This window comes from Chlamydotis macqueenii, chromosome 2, assembly GCF_036417535.1.
Source record: "Chlamydotis macqueenii isolate bChlMac1 chromosome 2, bChlMac1.mat, whole genome shotgun sequence".
Classification (NCBI taxonomy): domain Eukaryota; kingdom Metazoa; phylum Chordata; class Aves; order Otidiformes; family Otididae; genus Chlamydotis; species Chlamydotis macqueenii.
This window is the reverse complement of record NC_141557.1, coordinates 94,845,275-94,859,129: the sequence shown is the minus strand read 5'-3', so window position 1 is coordinate 94,859,129 and position 13,855 is coordinate 94,845,275. Positions and strand designations below refer to the sequence as shown.

General features: G+C 41.0%; 1 protein-coding gene across 13 annotated transcripts in view; it reads right to left on the bottom strand.

Annotated features, from left to right (window-relative positions):
- The window catches only part of LOC104479324 (poly(rC)-binding protein 3), a 524,839-nt gene that overhangs the window by 45,183 nt on the left and 465,801 nt on the right, over positions 1-13,855 (bottom strand). For 9 of the 13 annotated variants that reach the window (XM_086740457.1, XM_086740459.1, XM_086740456.1 and 6 more), the window contains 4 exons: positions 6,966-6,989; positions 6,837-6,869; positions 3,806-3,922; positions 1,418-1,519 (listed from right to left, as the gene is read on the bottom strand). In XM_086740457.1, coding sequence (XP_086596583.1) covers positions 1,418-1,519; positions 3,806-3,922; positions 6,837-6,869; positions 6,966-6,989 — 276 coding nt within the window. Of the gene's footprint in view, positions 1-1,417; positions 1,520-3,805; positions 3,923-6,836; positions 6,870-6,965; positions 6,990-13,855 lie in introns of those variants that run through there. The other 4 variants (XM_086740461.1, XM_086740466.1, XM_086740468.1 and 1 more) reach the window with 2 other exon arrangements.

Genomic DNA, 13,855 nt, shown 5'->3' with positions numbered 1-13,855 from the left:
CAGGACCTTGCCCTCTTGCCTGGGCTGCTCCTCAGCCAGGATGGGCTAATGGGAGCCTGAAAGTGGTGGGAGAACCAGCTCCCAGTGCTAAAGCCTTGCAGCATCCCTAGCTCCTGGCATCCCAGAGTCACAGTGTCTAAGGCTTCCCAAGGCAAGCGAACATGGCAGCTCAGAAATCCACCAAACTTCTGGGGGAAAATGTATCACAATTCTTCTTTACTGGTTTCTAAACGAAATGTTAAATCTGCCAATTTCCACAGCAAGTATGGGTTTGTGAGGTGGCTTCTCATCTGGTAATGATCACTATGGGATCTACCTTAGTTGTAGCAGCAGGAGTCAGTATTTGTCAAAAAGGCATCATCTCAATTGCTTTTATCACCTTGCCTTTCTCTCCTCCTTATTCCTAGAGCTGAGCAATTTATTCACAAATGTTTGCAAATGAACAAGGATTCTGCCAAACTTTTTCTTATTTATTTGGAGAAGGTCTCACCACGGAGCTCTGCTTAATGGTTTTTCCAGCACTTAACTACCATGTGTTTCCAATGGATTATGCATATTTATCCTGAAAACCAGAGCCACCCCACTCACCAGTGAACTTACAGCTGCATTTCCTGGGTCTTGGCCTCCAGTCTGGAAATGACAACTCTGAAATGTCCTCTCTTGCAACTCCAGTGGTCTGCCTGGGTTAGTGACAGTTTTAAACAACTCTCTTTTTCCTCTGCAGTGAATACTTTAGTTGGTTATGTAATTACCCACCTAGCTTTTAAATTCATCATCAGGTTGCTAGAAAATCAACTTTTATTAGGAAGGTATCAAAGCAGAGTGATATAAGGTTGCAGAGCAACTGCACAGAGAACACTCCTCCAGATCTTTCTTTTTTTTCTATCTGACATGTTTTGAGATTTTTGCTAACATTAGAAAAGCATTCCAGGACTCCCATGTCTTCCTAGACCTTGTCCCCAGTTATACAGCTGTAAGGTTGAAATTAAGGGTTCAAGGGCTTCATGTCAAAATGCTTCATGGCAACATGCATAACAAATACCAAAAAATCCCTCAAAAGCATCAGTCTCACACAGGCATATTTTTTGTTCTCTTTGAAGGTAGCTGTGATAACCAGAGCTGGGCCAGGCACTGCCTGTTCTGAGGTTTTCAACTTTTTTAACGGCTGAAGAAATCTCCAACAAAAAGATATGCATGGAAAATAACATTTGGTAGCTAGTTCATTTGTCATTTCTGAAACAGTACTTTATTTTGCTTCTGAAGTGTTACAGTTACCTCATTTTATTGACAGAAATAATTATAGGAAACCTAACTGATTATATGAGACATTTTTCTTTACCAGTGTTCTTTTAAATATACCAAAAGCCAATTATATTAAAACTAAATAAAGATATTTCATAATATATAACTGTAGTACCTGATCTGCAGGGAGTGCCAATACCCCTTTGCCAGTACCCCTTTGCCAGGGAGTGCCAGTACCCCAACACTCGCATGAAGAGTCCAGACTACGCTCCAAAAGCTACAAGAGTAAATATGCATAAAATCCAGTCAGATGCCTGAATTTCAGATTTCTTTGCCTAGTGCTAGCTACAGCGCTTTCAAAGACTACGTCATGTTAGGTAGTGGGATGGGGATCCGATGCTGTGCAGTGTTCGATGTTTTTATTAGAAATGCAGCGTTACTTCCATTGGGTACTCATTTTGGTGGGAACTGGCAGGAATTATCTCTGTTAATGATTCCATCAGCATTTTCCAGCATAAGCAGAACACGTTTTTCATGTAGAGAGCAGAGAAACTGCTCACTCCAGGTCTCCGTGGATTGGAGGGAATTGTACTGTACACAAAGCTGCCTCTTAAGCGAGAAGAAACACAGATTGGTACAAGATGGGTAGGAGATAAAGCTGAGAAAGAGATGACAACAGCTGGTTTTAAAATGGCTGGAGAGAATTACTTGTGTGGTTCTGCAGGACTCACCCTCAAAATCATTATTATCTCATTAATAACTGATAAGGAAAAAAAAAAAAAGCATTCTTATAAAATGTATCATGCCACAAAAGCAGGGCACCTTCAAAGGAAGATCTGAAAACCTATGAATGGGAATAACATTTGCAGTATTAAAAAAAGGGTCATTTGTCTGGGGGCTGACAGGATTGTCTGCCGAGACCAAAGAGATTCCCCCTGAAAACACCTGAGCGAGAGCCGGGGGTACCTGCCAGGCACAGCATGGTTGTGTGCCAAACATCACGCTAGCAGGAGGTGAGGCATTTCCAGCAGCGGTAGAGATATGTTAGCATGATAGCCAGGACAGAGAACTGTTAGTGTCATTAAATCGAGCCCTTGTGGAACTGCATTTGCAACCTGTCTACAATTAACACATACATTTAACACAAACTGTAACTGGGAAAAGGTGGAAAGGGACTACTAGAGTCACGAGATAGGTGGGGAATGCATCCTCTGCAAGAGTGAGCTTGGCTCACTTACTCTGGCAAAAGCAAGGGTGTGAGGGGATAAAACTGGTTTCTAAAAATGTGTCTGAGAGGGGAATCCTCAGGGACCAAAAGGCAAGAATTGTTTAAACTAATGGCCAGTGCTAGCACAGGAACAAAGCTGCATAAACTGCTTGTGAATAAATTTAGATGAGGTGTGAAAAGAAGGTGTCTAATTATCAGAGAACTGAGGTTGTGGATGCAGTGCCAGGAACTAGAAAAAAAAATCTAGCTAGTTTTTGATCATGATGTGAAGAACATTGCAAGACATACTGCTTATGCTAGAGGACAACCGCATCCAGTGACCACAAGCTCTCTTCTAGTCTTGTTACTCTAAATGTAAATGATCACCTTGGGTAAATAAAGGCACACACTGACATCTCCCATCAATGCCAGCATCTCCCAGTGCTATGAGGAAATGTGGAGACTAACCTTACTGACCTGGAGAAATGGGTACTCTAAAGAAAAGGATTCAAATCATGATGGACAGACATAGCCCCTTTCTCCTGCTGCCGGTGATCCAGCAGAAGGTAAATTGCCTTCTGCAAGGGACTCTCTCTCTCCCCGCAGAGGACAGGAGAGATGCCTGGACTGGATGTCTGATTTTCAAAAGTCGAGGGAGTTAAACCCTCTCCTGAGTGACCAGGGTTCATGTTCTGTAGCTTGCTGTCTTTTCTGTGAGGTTTCCTATTAAGTGGTGACCATATCTAATTGTAGTTGGTCCATGAAACTTGAGGAGATCCCTACACTTTCGGGACATGTCTGCATAGGAAGGTAATTCTACAATGAATTTTGCACTCTCTTGCCTCACTTACTCTTAGTGTCTCTATTTTAATTAATTTGAAAAGGCAAGCTTTAAATATGGTAATTGGTAATCATCTAGTTTTTTCTAAAGTGAAATTTTTCTAGTTGAATGAATTATATATCCATTTTGACATATATAAAATTTAAATCAATACCAAATGGAATCCTGTAAAAACAGAGCTAAAAGTTAGGCAATTATTCTTCTCAAATTGAACCCACAATGGGACCAGAAATTTTCCAAGACATTTTTCCTACCATTAGTGCACATTACTAGAAGCAATTGCTTTTCCCTGAAGCCTCCAAAAAGCAAAAGAAATGATCAAACAGCTTGTAAATTGACCCATTATTTTTCTTCAGTGTTACTGCCAAAAGCATTTATAAAAATACAACCGCTTTCATTGCTATTAAATAGAACATTAAACAAATCATATTTTACATTAAAGCAAACATGAGAAAATTCAAACGATGTTTGTATTTCAACTTAAAGAGAGAAAAAAACATATTTTATTTGCTTACCTCTTCAAATTTTAGTGCAATCATAGAAAAAGCTTTAAAAATTGCATCTGTTGGGCCTGTTATTGTCACAATTCTCTCTGGACAAGAGCCTTCTGAAATATTGATTCGAGCACCACTCTGTCAAAAAGAATAAATATTTTTTCAAACTTACACTTGTGTAAATAATAATGGTTTTAAACTAAAAGAGGGTAGACTTAGATTAGACATAAGGAAGAAACTTTTTACAATGAGGGTGGTAGAACACTGGAACAGGTTGCCCAGAGAGGTGGTAGATGCCACATCCCTGGAAACATTCAAGGCCAGGCTGGATGGGGCTCTGAGCAACCTGATCTGGCTGGAGATGTCCCTGCTTCTTGCAGGGTGGTTGGACTAGGTGACCTTTAAAGGTTCCTTCCAACCCAAACCATTCTATGATTCTTATGGAGCAAACTAAATAGGATTAGGGATACAGTTTAGGAAGGAGTATCTTGAGATATCTAATTCACTCCCCTACAACTGCAGCCATAACATCATAGAATTTCAGTATAAACTGATCATACTCCAAAAATTAATTTAACATCCCAGAAAGCTGGATTCTGTCTGGGTAAATACTTATACGGCCTTCATCGCGGTATGCAAATAGTGCCTCTGTAATTCAAAGTTACAAATAATTGCATAATCAAGTCTTTTTCCCTCCCTTTTACTGGGTTAACCTTAAGTAGGACTAGAGTTGCAGAATTTCAGACGAGGCTGTCATTTCCAGGGAGCACCAATGTCTCCCAGGAAAGATGCACCTCTCTGTTTTGGAGACCCAAAGGTAGGAGTCCATCTGTCTAGCTAGGGCATTGCTTTGCACTGTGGAGAAGGTTCCTTATAGATGTATCTCATGTGAAGGTAGTCAATTAATATGCACTGAACCCCTTTAAAGGAGTTGTGATGGGACAGGCAGCTGTAATGGTGCTGTCTCCTCAAGGCAAGGAGCCTGTTTGAAGGACTTAAAAAACGTGAGTCTTGGGGAGAAGCTAGCATGGCTCTCACATATACTTAGTGCCCTTTATGCCACTGTGGCAGTGCAGAGAAAATCTCTAAACTAGATATAAATATATTTAAGAGGATCTTGGTGTAGATAAAATAAGTTCAGGTAAGACCCACCCTATGCTTTCCCTGAGGTTTCAGGCTTGGAAATGTGTTAATGTAGTCTAATAAGCCACTGGAGCCTCAACTCATCCACAGGCACTGACCTTCTCGAGGATCGGGGCCTGTAGCAAATGCGAGATAATCTGGGTTAATTTGGCCCTTTTCCTCCAGAGTTGCCACGAATCAGTCAATATGCTGTGTGTCTGAGCCCTTATATACGTGCATACTGCTGCTCAACAGCAAGATATCTTATTTGTCCATATGACACCAACCAAATACAACAAAAATCCCACCCAAACCCAACACCACTGATACAAAAATCTTGCTGCCACAGATGCAGATGGCAGACATACTCAGCATTTATTGGTAAGAAAGGGCAGCAGGCACTTTTTCCAACAGGCCAACCTGAGTGGGACTTGCCCTCATCAACCACCACCACTGGGTCAGGAAGAAGACCAGGTCCAAGGGCTCATTCATGCTGGTGGATACGTGGCAGGGGGCATACCAGGTGCCATGCTGGGCAGAGCTGGCTGCGGCCAGCTTGTTAAAAAACCTTGTTAAAAAACCTTGAGACCACGTATACATGATGGTGGGTTTTCAGGAGTGGAAGCAGAGCGTTTGTTATTTATCTTGAAAAACTAACCAGGGATTGTAACTCTTCTCTAAGATGTTGAACTCAGAGGTCAGCAGCACTCTCCAACAATGACTTCCCTTTTGTGTGTGCAATTTATATCCAAAGATATCTACCCATGATCATAATTAATAATTAAACCACAACGTGTTTAATCAACTGGTAGCATAGCGGAAACTTTTTTTTTTCTTGTATATTTTTTAAAGTCTTAGCAAATGTGTGAAAACATGGGTGAAAGCTCTTATCATCAAAAAAAGGAGCTCTGAACTCAGTCAGCCTGACAGTGAACTCCCTATTGTGTACATTTGAAGATGTATCTCAGCAATTTTCTTCACTACAAATACTTTGAGACTTCCCTGCCACAGACCTTCTATCAGTGTATAAAACAGCAAAGCAGCTGACATGGTAACATACTGCAGATCTACCAGAACCAAACTGACTTTTCTCGAGGCATCCTCTATACACTTTACACTCCTAAAGTTTTAAAGAGCAGGATTTGTCTTTTGACTTATGCTTTTAGCACTTGCTTCAAAGAAAGAAAATTATATGGATCTCCAGGTAAGATGTGCTGCCTTGCAGGACAAGGGTGGGTTTTTAACCTCCACCTCGGCACAATCCTCTGAAAACAGTGCAGCTTGCTGTGTGGCAAGGAAAGAAGCCTGTGGACACTGGGGAGACCGAGGATTATGCAGGGCCATGTTTTAGTCAGCCTTTTTGTGTTTACAGCCTTTACAAAGGATGCGAATGGCAAGTGTGCAGGTCTACTTTGTTCACACCCTACTCACAGCTGCAAAACGATGAAAAGGTATGGCTTTGCCAAGAAATGGCAGAAGGATACGCTGGCTTATGCAACTCTAGCTCCAGCTCTGCTGAGGCTTATGTCTACCCTCAAACTTTATGCAGGATCAGTCTAATGCTTTCGCTTCAGATTTTGGAAGCTCTCTACGAGGAGGCCAAGCCAAGTGCAGGACCAATGCTGGTACACTAAAGAAAGATATCGTGGTTTTGATGCACAGAATCATGCTGGCTAAACTGTTCCTGAAATAAGGCAGCAGCAGGCATATTGCTATGGGAATGAAGGACTCCAGACTGCCGTGGTGGTAAGGAGGTTACATTAACAACACTGTTTAATTTAGGCCAGCACATTTATACTCCACCCCTTGCAAGGAGTGGTGATGTTAAATTAGGTGTCCACTTGATGGCAGTGTCGGTCTGCACAGGCTGAATTTCTCTGCTCTCTGAGCTGGAATGAAAGGCAAGTGAAGACATCAAGGCTTGTCTTACCTCCTCCCTCATCTTCTTAACTGTCTCACCTTTCTGTTAAAGAAACAGAAAAAAAAGTTAGCATGGGCTGATGAAGCGAATTGATACACAATATTTTTTACATGAAAATAAAGAAAGTAATCTCCTGACCTTTCCGATAATGCTTCCAACCTCCTGAAACAGAAAAAAAAAATACACTGTGAATGATACGATTCGCTACAGAAGAGCATTTGCTATTTCACTATCACTTATTTCAAACCTGCCATGTGAAGCATAGCCCTTTTCCATTGCTGCTGTATACAAATATGCCACGTTAGATACAAAGGGGTGGGTAAAAATGCAGCTTTGCAGCTTACCGATCTTGCAACAAAAATACCTTTAACAGAAACTGATCTTGCGGTTACAGACCAATCCTGCTACTATAAACATAGATAAACCCCTATCAGGGCATGAAAAGTTCAAAAATAATAGAACTGCACAACCTGCTAGAAAAAATGGGGTATAACACAAGCATCAGAAAAATTGCTGATGTCTCTGAGGGCAGGCATTCACCCTCTTTACACCACGCAATAACCGGAGCTGAATTTCCACGCTACCAAGTGTTATTGTGTAAACACCTGGTGGCCTGTTCTAATCTCCCTATTAAGCACTTACAGAAAAATAATTACTAATCATTTTTTAGGGATTTGGCAATTGCTACTGGGCTCCCACAATCTTCCAGGCAGGGACAGAAAATACTGAGAAATGTCACTGTGAACATATAACATGGGAACAATTTGGCAGTTCCGGCAACATCCCAAGGGTTAAAAGCTTGGTGCATAAAACTAACAGGTAGCAAAAATGAACCCAATAACTCTAAAATGAGTAGTCTGTACATGTTACACAAATCATGCAAGCGTGACATCAGACTGGAAATCATCTGATGGAGAGGAGCCCAGCTGAAGGAAAATAAACTTCTCTCCCGTACTCAGACTGTGAAATCTACCTCAACAGTTAAAGACCGTCTCACGTGGCTGATCTGTCCCAGACACACGATATGGATACAAGTTCTCACCCCTCCCTCGGTCTATATACTTAAGTCTGACCCATCCTGAAACACAGTCCAAAGAGTAAGATTTAAGAAATTGTCCTCTATTGCTCTATCCATGATGGACTCATGTTAAAGCGCTCCTAACTTCACCCTGCAGTAGAGGACTACCTGCAGTGACCTCTAGAAAGCTATTTCTCACCAGAAGTTATTTATGAGCTCATAATATGCAGCTGCTTGTGCTTGCAACTCCTCACATCCTGCTCACGAGACGTAAAGACTTTTCAGTGAGAAGACCCATCTTAATGCAGAACTTTGGCATATGGTTCCTCTCTGCAAGTCTGCACATAACACCAGACTGGGGGGAACAGTCAATACACTGCTGGACAAGGCTGCTATTTGAAGTCACCTAGACAGGCTGGAGAAATGGCCTGAGAGAAACCTCAGGAAGCACAACAAAGTCTTTTGAGAAGTCGCACGTCTGGTATGGAACAAGCCCACACAGCAGAACAAGCTGGGCAAAAACTTGCTACAAACTGGCTTTGCAGAAAAAGTCCTGAGGGTCCCGATGCACAACTCCAACATGAGTACCTGAGTGCACCATCTGTGCATACAATGCAAAGAAGTAGCTCTGTGAAAAGAGGAATGAATGAAGTGGACTCGTGGCAGTTTTGTGTCCTGTGACCAAATTATCCTGTGTCTCTTAATATGTGGGTTTAGGTCACGTCTTTTCCTGTGGCTGAGACGGCCATACCAGCATGCTGTGTAGGCTCTCTAGTGAGGCGCAGCTTTTTTTACAGCAGTGACACAAATTTGGGACACTCATTCCACAAAATTTTTAAGATCTTACAATTTTTTTGTATTATCACTGTAACTCTGCCAACCTGCCTGTAGCTGTTGAACGGGATTAAATGATGCAAGGAGTAAGACTCTCAGTGATGACAAGCCTTGGGAACCCCTCACGTCTGGAAGTTCCTGTTTGCCCACACAGTACATTCAGCAGCTTTACCCTGACAACTTTTTCCATTCTTCTCAGTCTCAGCTTTCAGAAATAATTTCTTTCATAAAACAGATTCTTAGGAAGTAGAAGGACCTTTTGCTATGGGTGAACATACTGTATTTCAATTGCTATGGGCAAGTAACCATATTCCATTCTGGAGCATGATCTCAGTTTTGGTATATCTGAAATTTTATTAGACTATAGGCCTGGTCTTGAACCTGCAAGGCTCTGCCAGTATACACCTAGTATGAAATCTGTTCCCGTTAATTTGATCATCCTGGGTCTTAATGATGGATGTTCTTTCAAAAATATATGTATGGGTCATGGCTAGTAAGTACAAACATATCTTCCTTGGAAAGAGAAAAAGATACTTTCACTTTGGAAACAGAAAAGCCATATACTGTTTGTAGCCCTAGTAAAAAAGGTGGTCCATTTCAAACAAGGAAATTGGGAATATTTAAACAAGCAGAGTAGCGGATAAAATATTAGGATCTGTGAGTTTCTTGTTCCACTGCAGTCTGTGGATGTTTTGCTATTGATTTCAGTGGTGATGGGAATTCTACCTGACAGATCATCACTTTATTATTACCAAAGAGTATGTGCAGCCGAAGAACTGAGTGAATGAACAGTGTGAATCCCACCGACAAAAAATATTTCAATGAGATTGGTGACCAGTTCCTTGGAACATGCTAGCAAATGTTACTGTAATGCTATGAAGTTCTTCAAACCTTCCCCTCCTCAAAGGGTGAATTTAAAGCCTATTCTATAAGGAGGCAGTTTCAAAACATCCAAGCAAATGTCAGCTCTCCCTCTGCACTGGGGAGCTGGGATTCTGCTTGGAAGTGTGAGGGAAGGGCACAGGGGGAGAAAGAAGCATTAACTTCACATGGATATTCCTAATTTTTCTAGAATTTTTGATCCATACAAATTACTAAAAAAAAAAAAAAAATAGAATGGTTCTAAAGGAGTCACTTCAGACTGTTTTGGGACCATAGCTGTTTCTAGGAAAGCTCCCGTAAGTACTGGTGACAACAGAACATGTCTTTAATTATGAGAAATCTACTTCTGCCACAGATTAAATCAGAAGATTCTCATTCTCCAAACTACCAATGCAACTTCATCAAACCTTTAATGTGTCTTTATATAGTCCAATATTTGTTCCATATAGATTCTTATATCACTTTAAATTACGTTTAATCCTTAATGAGATACCTAACATCATTTTTATGACACTCAAGTTTCATGCCAAGGTTTCTAGCCAAGGTTACTTTGAGGGATTTATCTTCTTCAGAAAATGTTTCTAAGTCTGCCAGACACCAAACTGTGCTGTAGTTAACTGCGTAAGGCTGAAGGGATGGGATGTCTGTCACAGACATTAGTTTATTATCAGTTAGGAGTCTAGTGTAAGCCTGGCACACAGCCTCCTCTGCAGTCCAGGGAGAGAGAGAGTGAAGGATGGTTTGTTCCTAAAAGAGGAGGGAAGAAATGTACTCCTGAGGGTTTCATCTTTCTCCATGTGTAGCAGAAGATGCCTAGACTGACACTAACATATCTGAAGTTTGGTGAGAGGAAATCTACAGTTAATGTCAAAATTCAGCCTCAGTGCAGGTCAGACAGGAGTTTGATTTAGCTGTCCTAGCAAATAATTGCCTACTAGAATATACTAATAACTCTTGAACTATTTGCTGTTTTTCCATGCTCAGGAATATAAGCTAAAGGTAAGTATTTATGATCAACTTCAGACTGATTTATTAACTAACCATAAACACAGTGGGAAAATAAGTTATATGATAACAATTACTGCATCTCATATAATCACATTTCAACAGCTGATCGAAAAGCAGTGCACAAAAACCCAGAAGTTATAAATGAGGGAACTAAAGCTCAGAGGGAGAAAGACAGGTCCAAGGCAATCCCATAGGCTGATGCCAGAGCTAAAAGTACTACCCAAGCTCCTTGGCCTCAACATATAAACACCCAGCTGCCAGAAGCAGATATGCCACAGCAACCATGCTGGATGAATAGGATGCCTCCAAAAAACCGCAAGTGTGTGCATGCCTACATCCACCAATACATATGCATACACACACTCATATATTTATTTATTTGTGTCTAGAGTCAATATATACACAGGCACCAAAAAGATAGATATGAACTTTCCTTTGAGAAATAACAGCAATTTGGGGTGCCTATCTTGAGGTTCATCAAAGGCGTCTGAGTTTCAGATTGTGCAGAGTACCCAGCCCAGGTAATGCCTTCCAAAGGGCATATCTCCAGTATCTCAAGCAGGACAGTCTCACACTTGGGCTCCAACAGTGTCACTTTGGAAAACCTCAGGAAAATTTGAAATGTACATGCTGAGTTTAGATAGCCTGAAAATAATTCTTTAGCTGAGTTGATTTGATGTCTACAATTCTCTTTAGTATGCCATTTCTGATAAAACACATAAAAAGACAAGAGGTCAACCTCACCAACAAGCACTGGAAGATTGCTCAGTATCATTACAGTATACTGCAAGTCAACCACCCAATTCATTGCAGATAACTTGAGGAAAGACAATGGTAAAAACAGGAGGATGCTTTCTGCCATGCTGAAATGTAGCATGTATTATTTGCACATCTCATTCATATGAGTGGGACGAATGAACATTTGGGGAGCGGTAGGCCCATCAGAGAGCAGAGAGCTATTTCTGCAGTTTTCGCATCATCTGTGGTCACCTGAGGGCATGGCAGAACAGCAGAACAAAAGGTGGCAACAGAGAAGTCTGTGAGCCAAGGCTCACAAGAGCAGGGCTCTTGATGGTGTGAGTGACCAAACAAAGATATAGGATAGACTGTAGGAGAAAGCTATTTCCTAATCAATTATCTGACAGGCCTTTTGAATAATAAGAGAAAGAAATTAGTCATGTTAAGAAAATAAAAGGCTTTAAAATGGTAACAGACCTTGGTATGAAGATTAACCTTTGATCTGTAAATATAATGTGTGAAATTCCATCATTTTTCTAAGTGTGAGGCTAGTTTAATAATTACTGTGACCCAGGAAATCAAACCAAAAGAGTTAGCTTTTCCAAGACCATATAAAAGCACAGATTTTGCTCTATTACCATGTGGCATGCAACTTCTATTATCAGCGCTACAGGGCAAACGGAACACTAACCTCACAGGAGGCCTGAGATAAAGCCACGTCTAGAAGGAAAACATGTTTAAGAAATAGTATAAGAATACATACTTCCACCTCAAAGCATTTGACAAAGCACAGGACACATCCTAAAGCCTGCAATTCATTCAGGCAATGCTTTGATTGCATGTCTACCTGCTTTCTATGAGAAATGATAAGGTAGAACCAGTAGGACTGGACTCTACAAACAAAAAAAAAAGACTGCTAGAAAAGCACTGAAAGAAAAGAAATAAAGCCTTCCATGGTGGAGAAGCAAATCCATCGTAAGACAAGGAGGGACCCTGGAAACAGCAAACCACATCTGCGCTGATAAAGTCTTCTAGACCAGCACCAGCTGTCTTTCGCCCATCCATGAAGAGGCATAACATAACCCAACCCTCTCTTTTCACCTTGTTCTGAGGATAGAGTTGCCCATATTCATATAAACTCAGGAAGATGCTTGCATGGGAGACCTCAGGAACATGTTACATTAAGCTGTTCTGAACAGTGTGTTTGTATGGAGCACGCAGGGCGTTGGCATTTCTCAAAGGCTGGAAAAAAAGCCTTAGTCAGTTTTGGGAAACATGATGTAACATGTCTACCTCAGGGAACAAACGGCTGCCTCGGATAAACTGAGCATCTGATTTGTGTTCTGGGATTATGTGGGATTAGCCTCACTGACACAGGAGATCTCATGTTCCTAGGTGATGCTTCAGTAGTCACTGTCTGATGCTAACAGCCCTAATTTAGTAAGACACTGCAGTTCAAGCCCTTACTGAGACAGATATCATGCTAACAAATGTGGTAGTGTATGAGGAAACCTTCAAATCATGGTCTTTCTGACGGAGATGTCAGTATCCTAAATCTCCCACAGGTTCGTCTACCATTTTTTTTTGGGGCAGCTGTGCCGATGAGCATTTCTCATGTGCTTTTTGATAGCAGATGGGTAACCAATTTACATTCAATTTCACATCAAACCTCCCAGTCTTCCCCTAGAAAAATAAACCAAAAACCTGTTGTATCCCTTTGCTTGTCTCTCCGCCTGTGATACAGAAGCAGCACCACTGAGTAGGGCGTGTGCCTTCTGCAATCTCAGCTCATTACAGGTGTGGACTGATTAGGAGATTCTGTTTGACAGAAGTGGGAAAATTTGGCTATGGAGATGGTTTTGGGGGACATACAGCACCCAGGGGCTGGGGGAAAAGATCTCTGTATTTTCCGTTGATTTTTTAGGCTGGTGAAAAACTCTCAGCAGTTACTACAAACACACTAAGAGGAGATCCATCTTGTGTATTTGCACACTGAGTTTTGTTCCATGACTAGAGCTCTTAGGTGCCACAGGAATGCAGACAAACAAAACAAGAACTGTAACAGCAACAGGCAGGACAGTCTATCCTCATAATACCCTGAGAGCGTTCATGGAAACTAGAAAGAACAGAACAAACATTGGCTTGGTTGGCATTTTACGGCTTGGATTAAATTACTGACAAGGGGATTCTTAAAGCTATTTTGCTGTATTCTATATTTTAATAAGTAAAAATAAAAGAAAAAAAATAGGGCATTACCTTTAAGATGGGAAAAAAATTATTTCTGTGCTTACTTTACAGTCTTAGAGTGGGCAATTAAGCAGGCACAAAAAAGTGACCACTAAAAGAAAATCCTGATGCCGAAACTATATTATCTATATTGATGAAAAAGGCAATTTCCTCCATGATTTTATTCTGTCTATATTTAAGTTGCTAAGCATGAGTAATCACCTTAATGAGTCTAAATTTTCTTTTTTTTTCTTGTAAAGATTCTATATATAGCATCAGAAAATAATCACCAACATGTCTGAAAGTCAGCACTGAAGCTCGA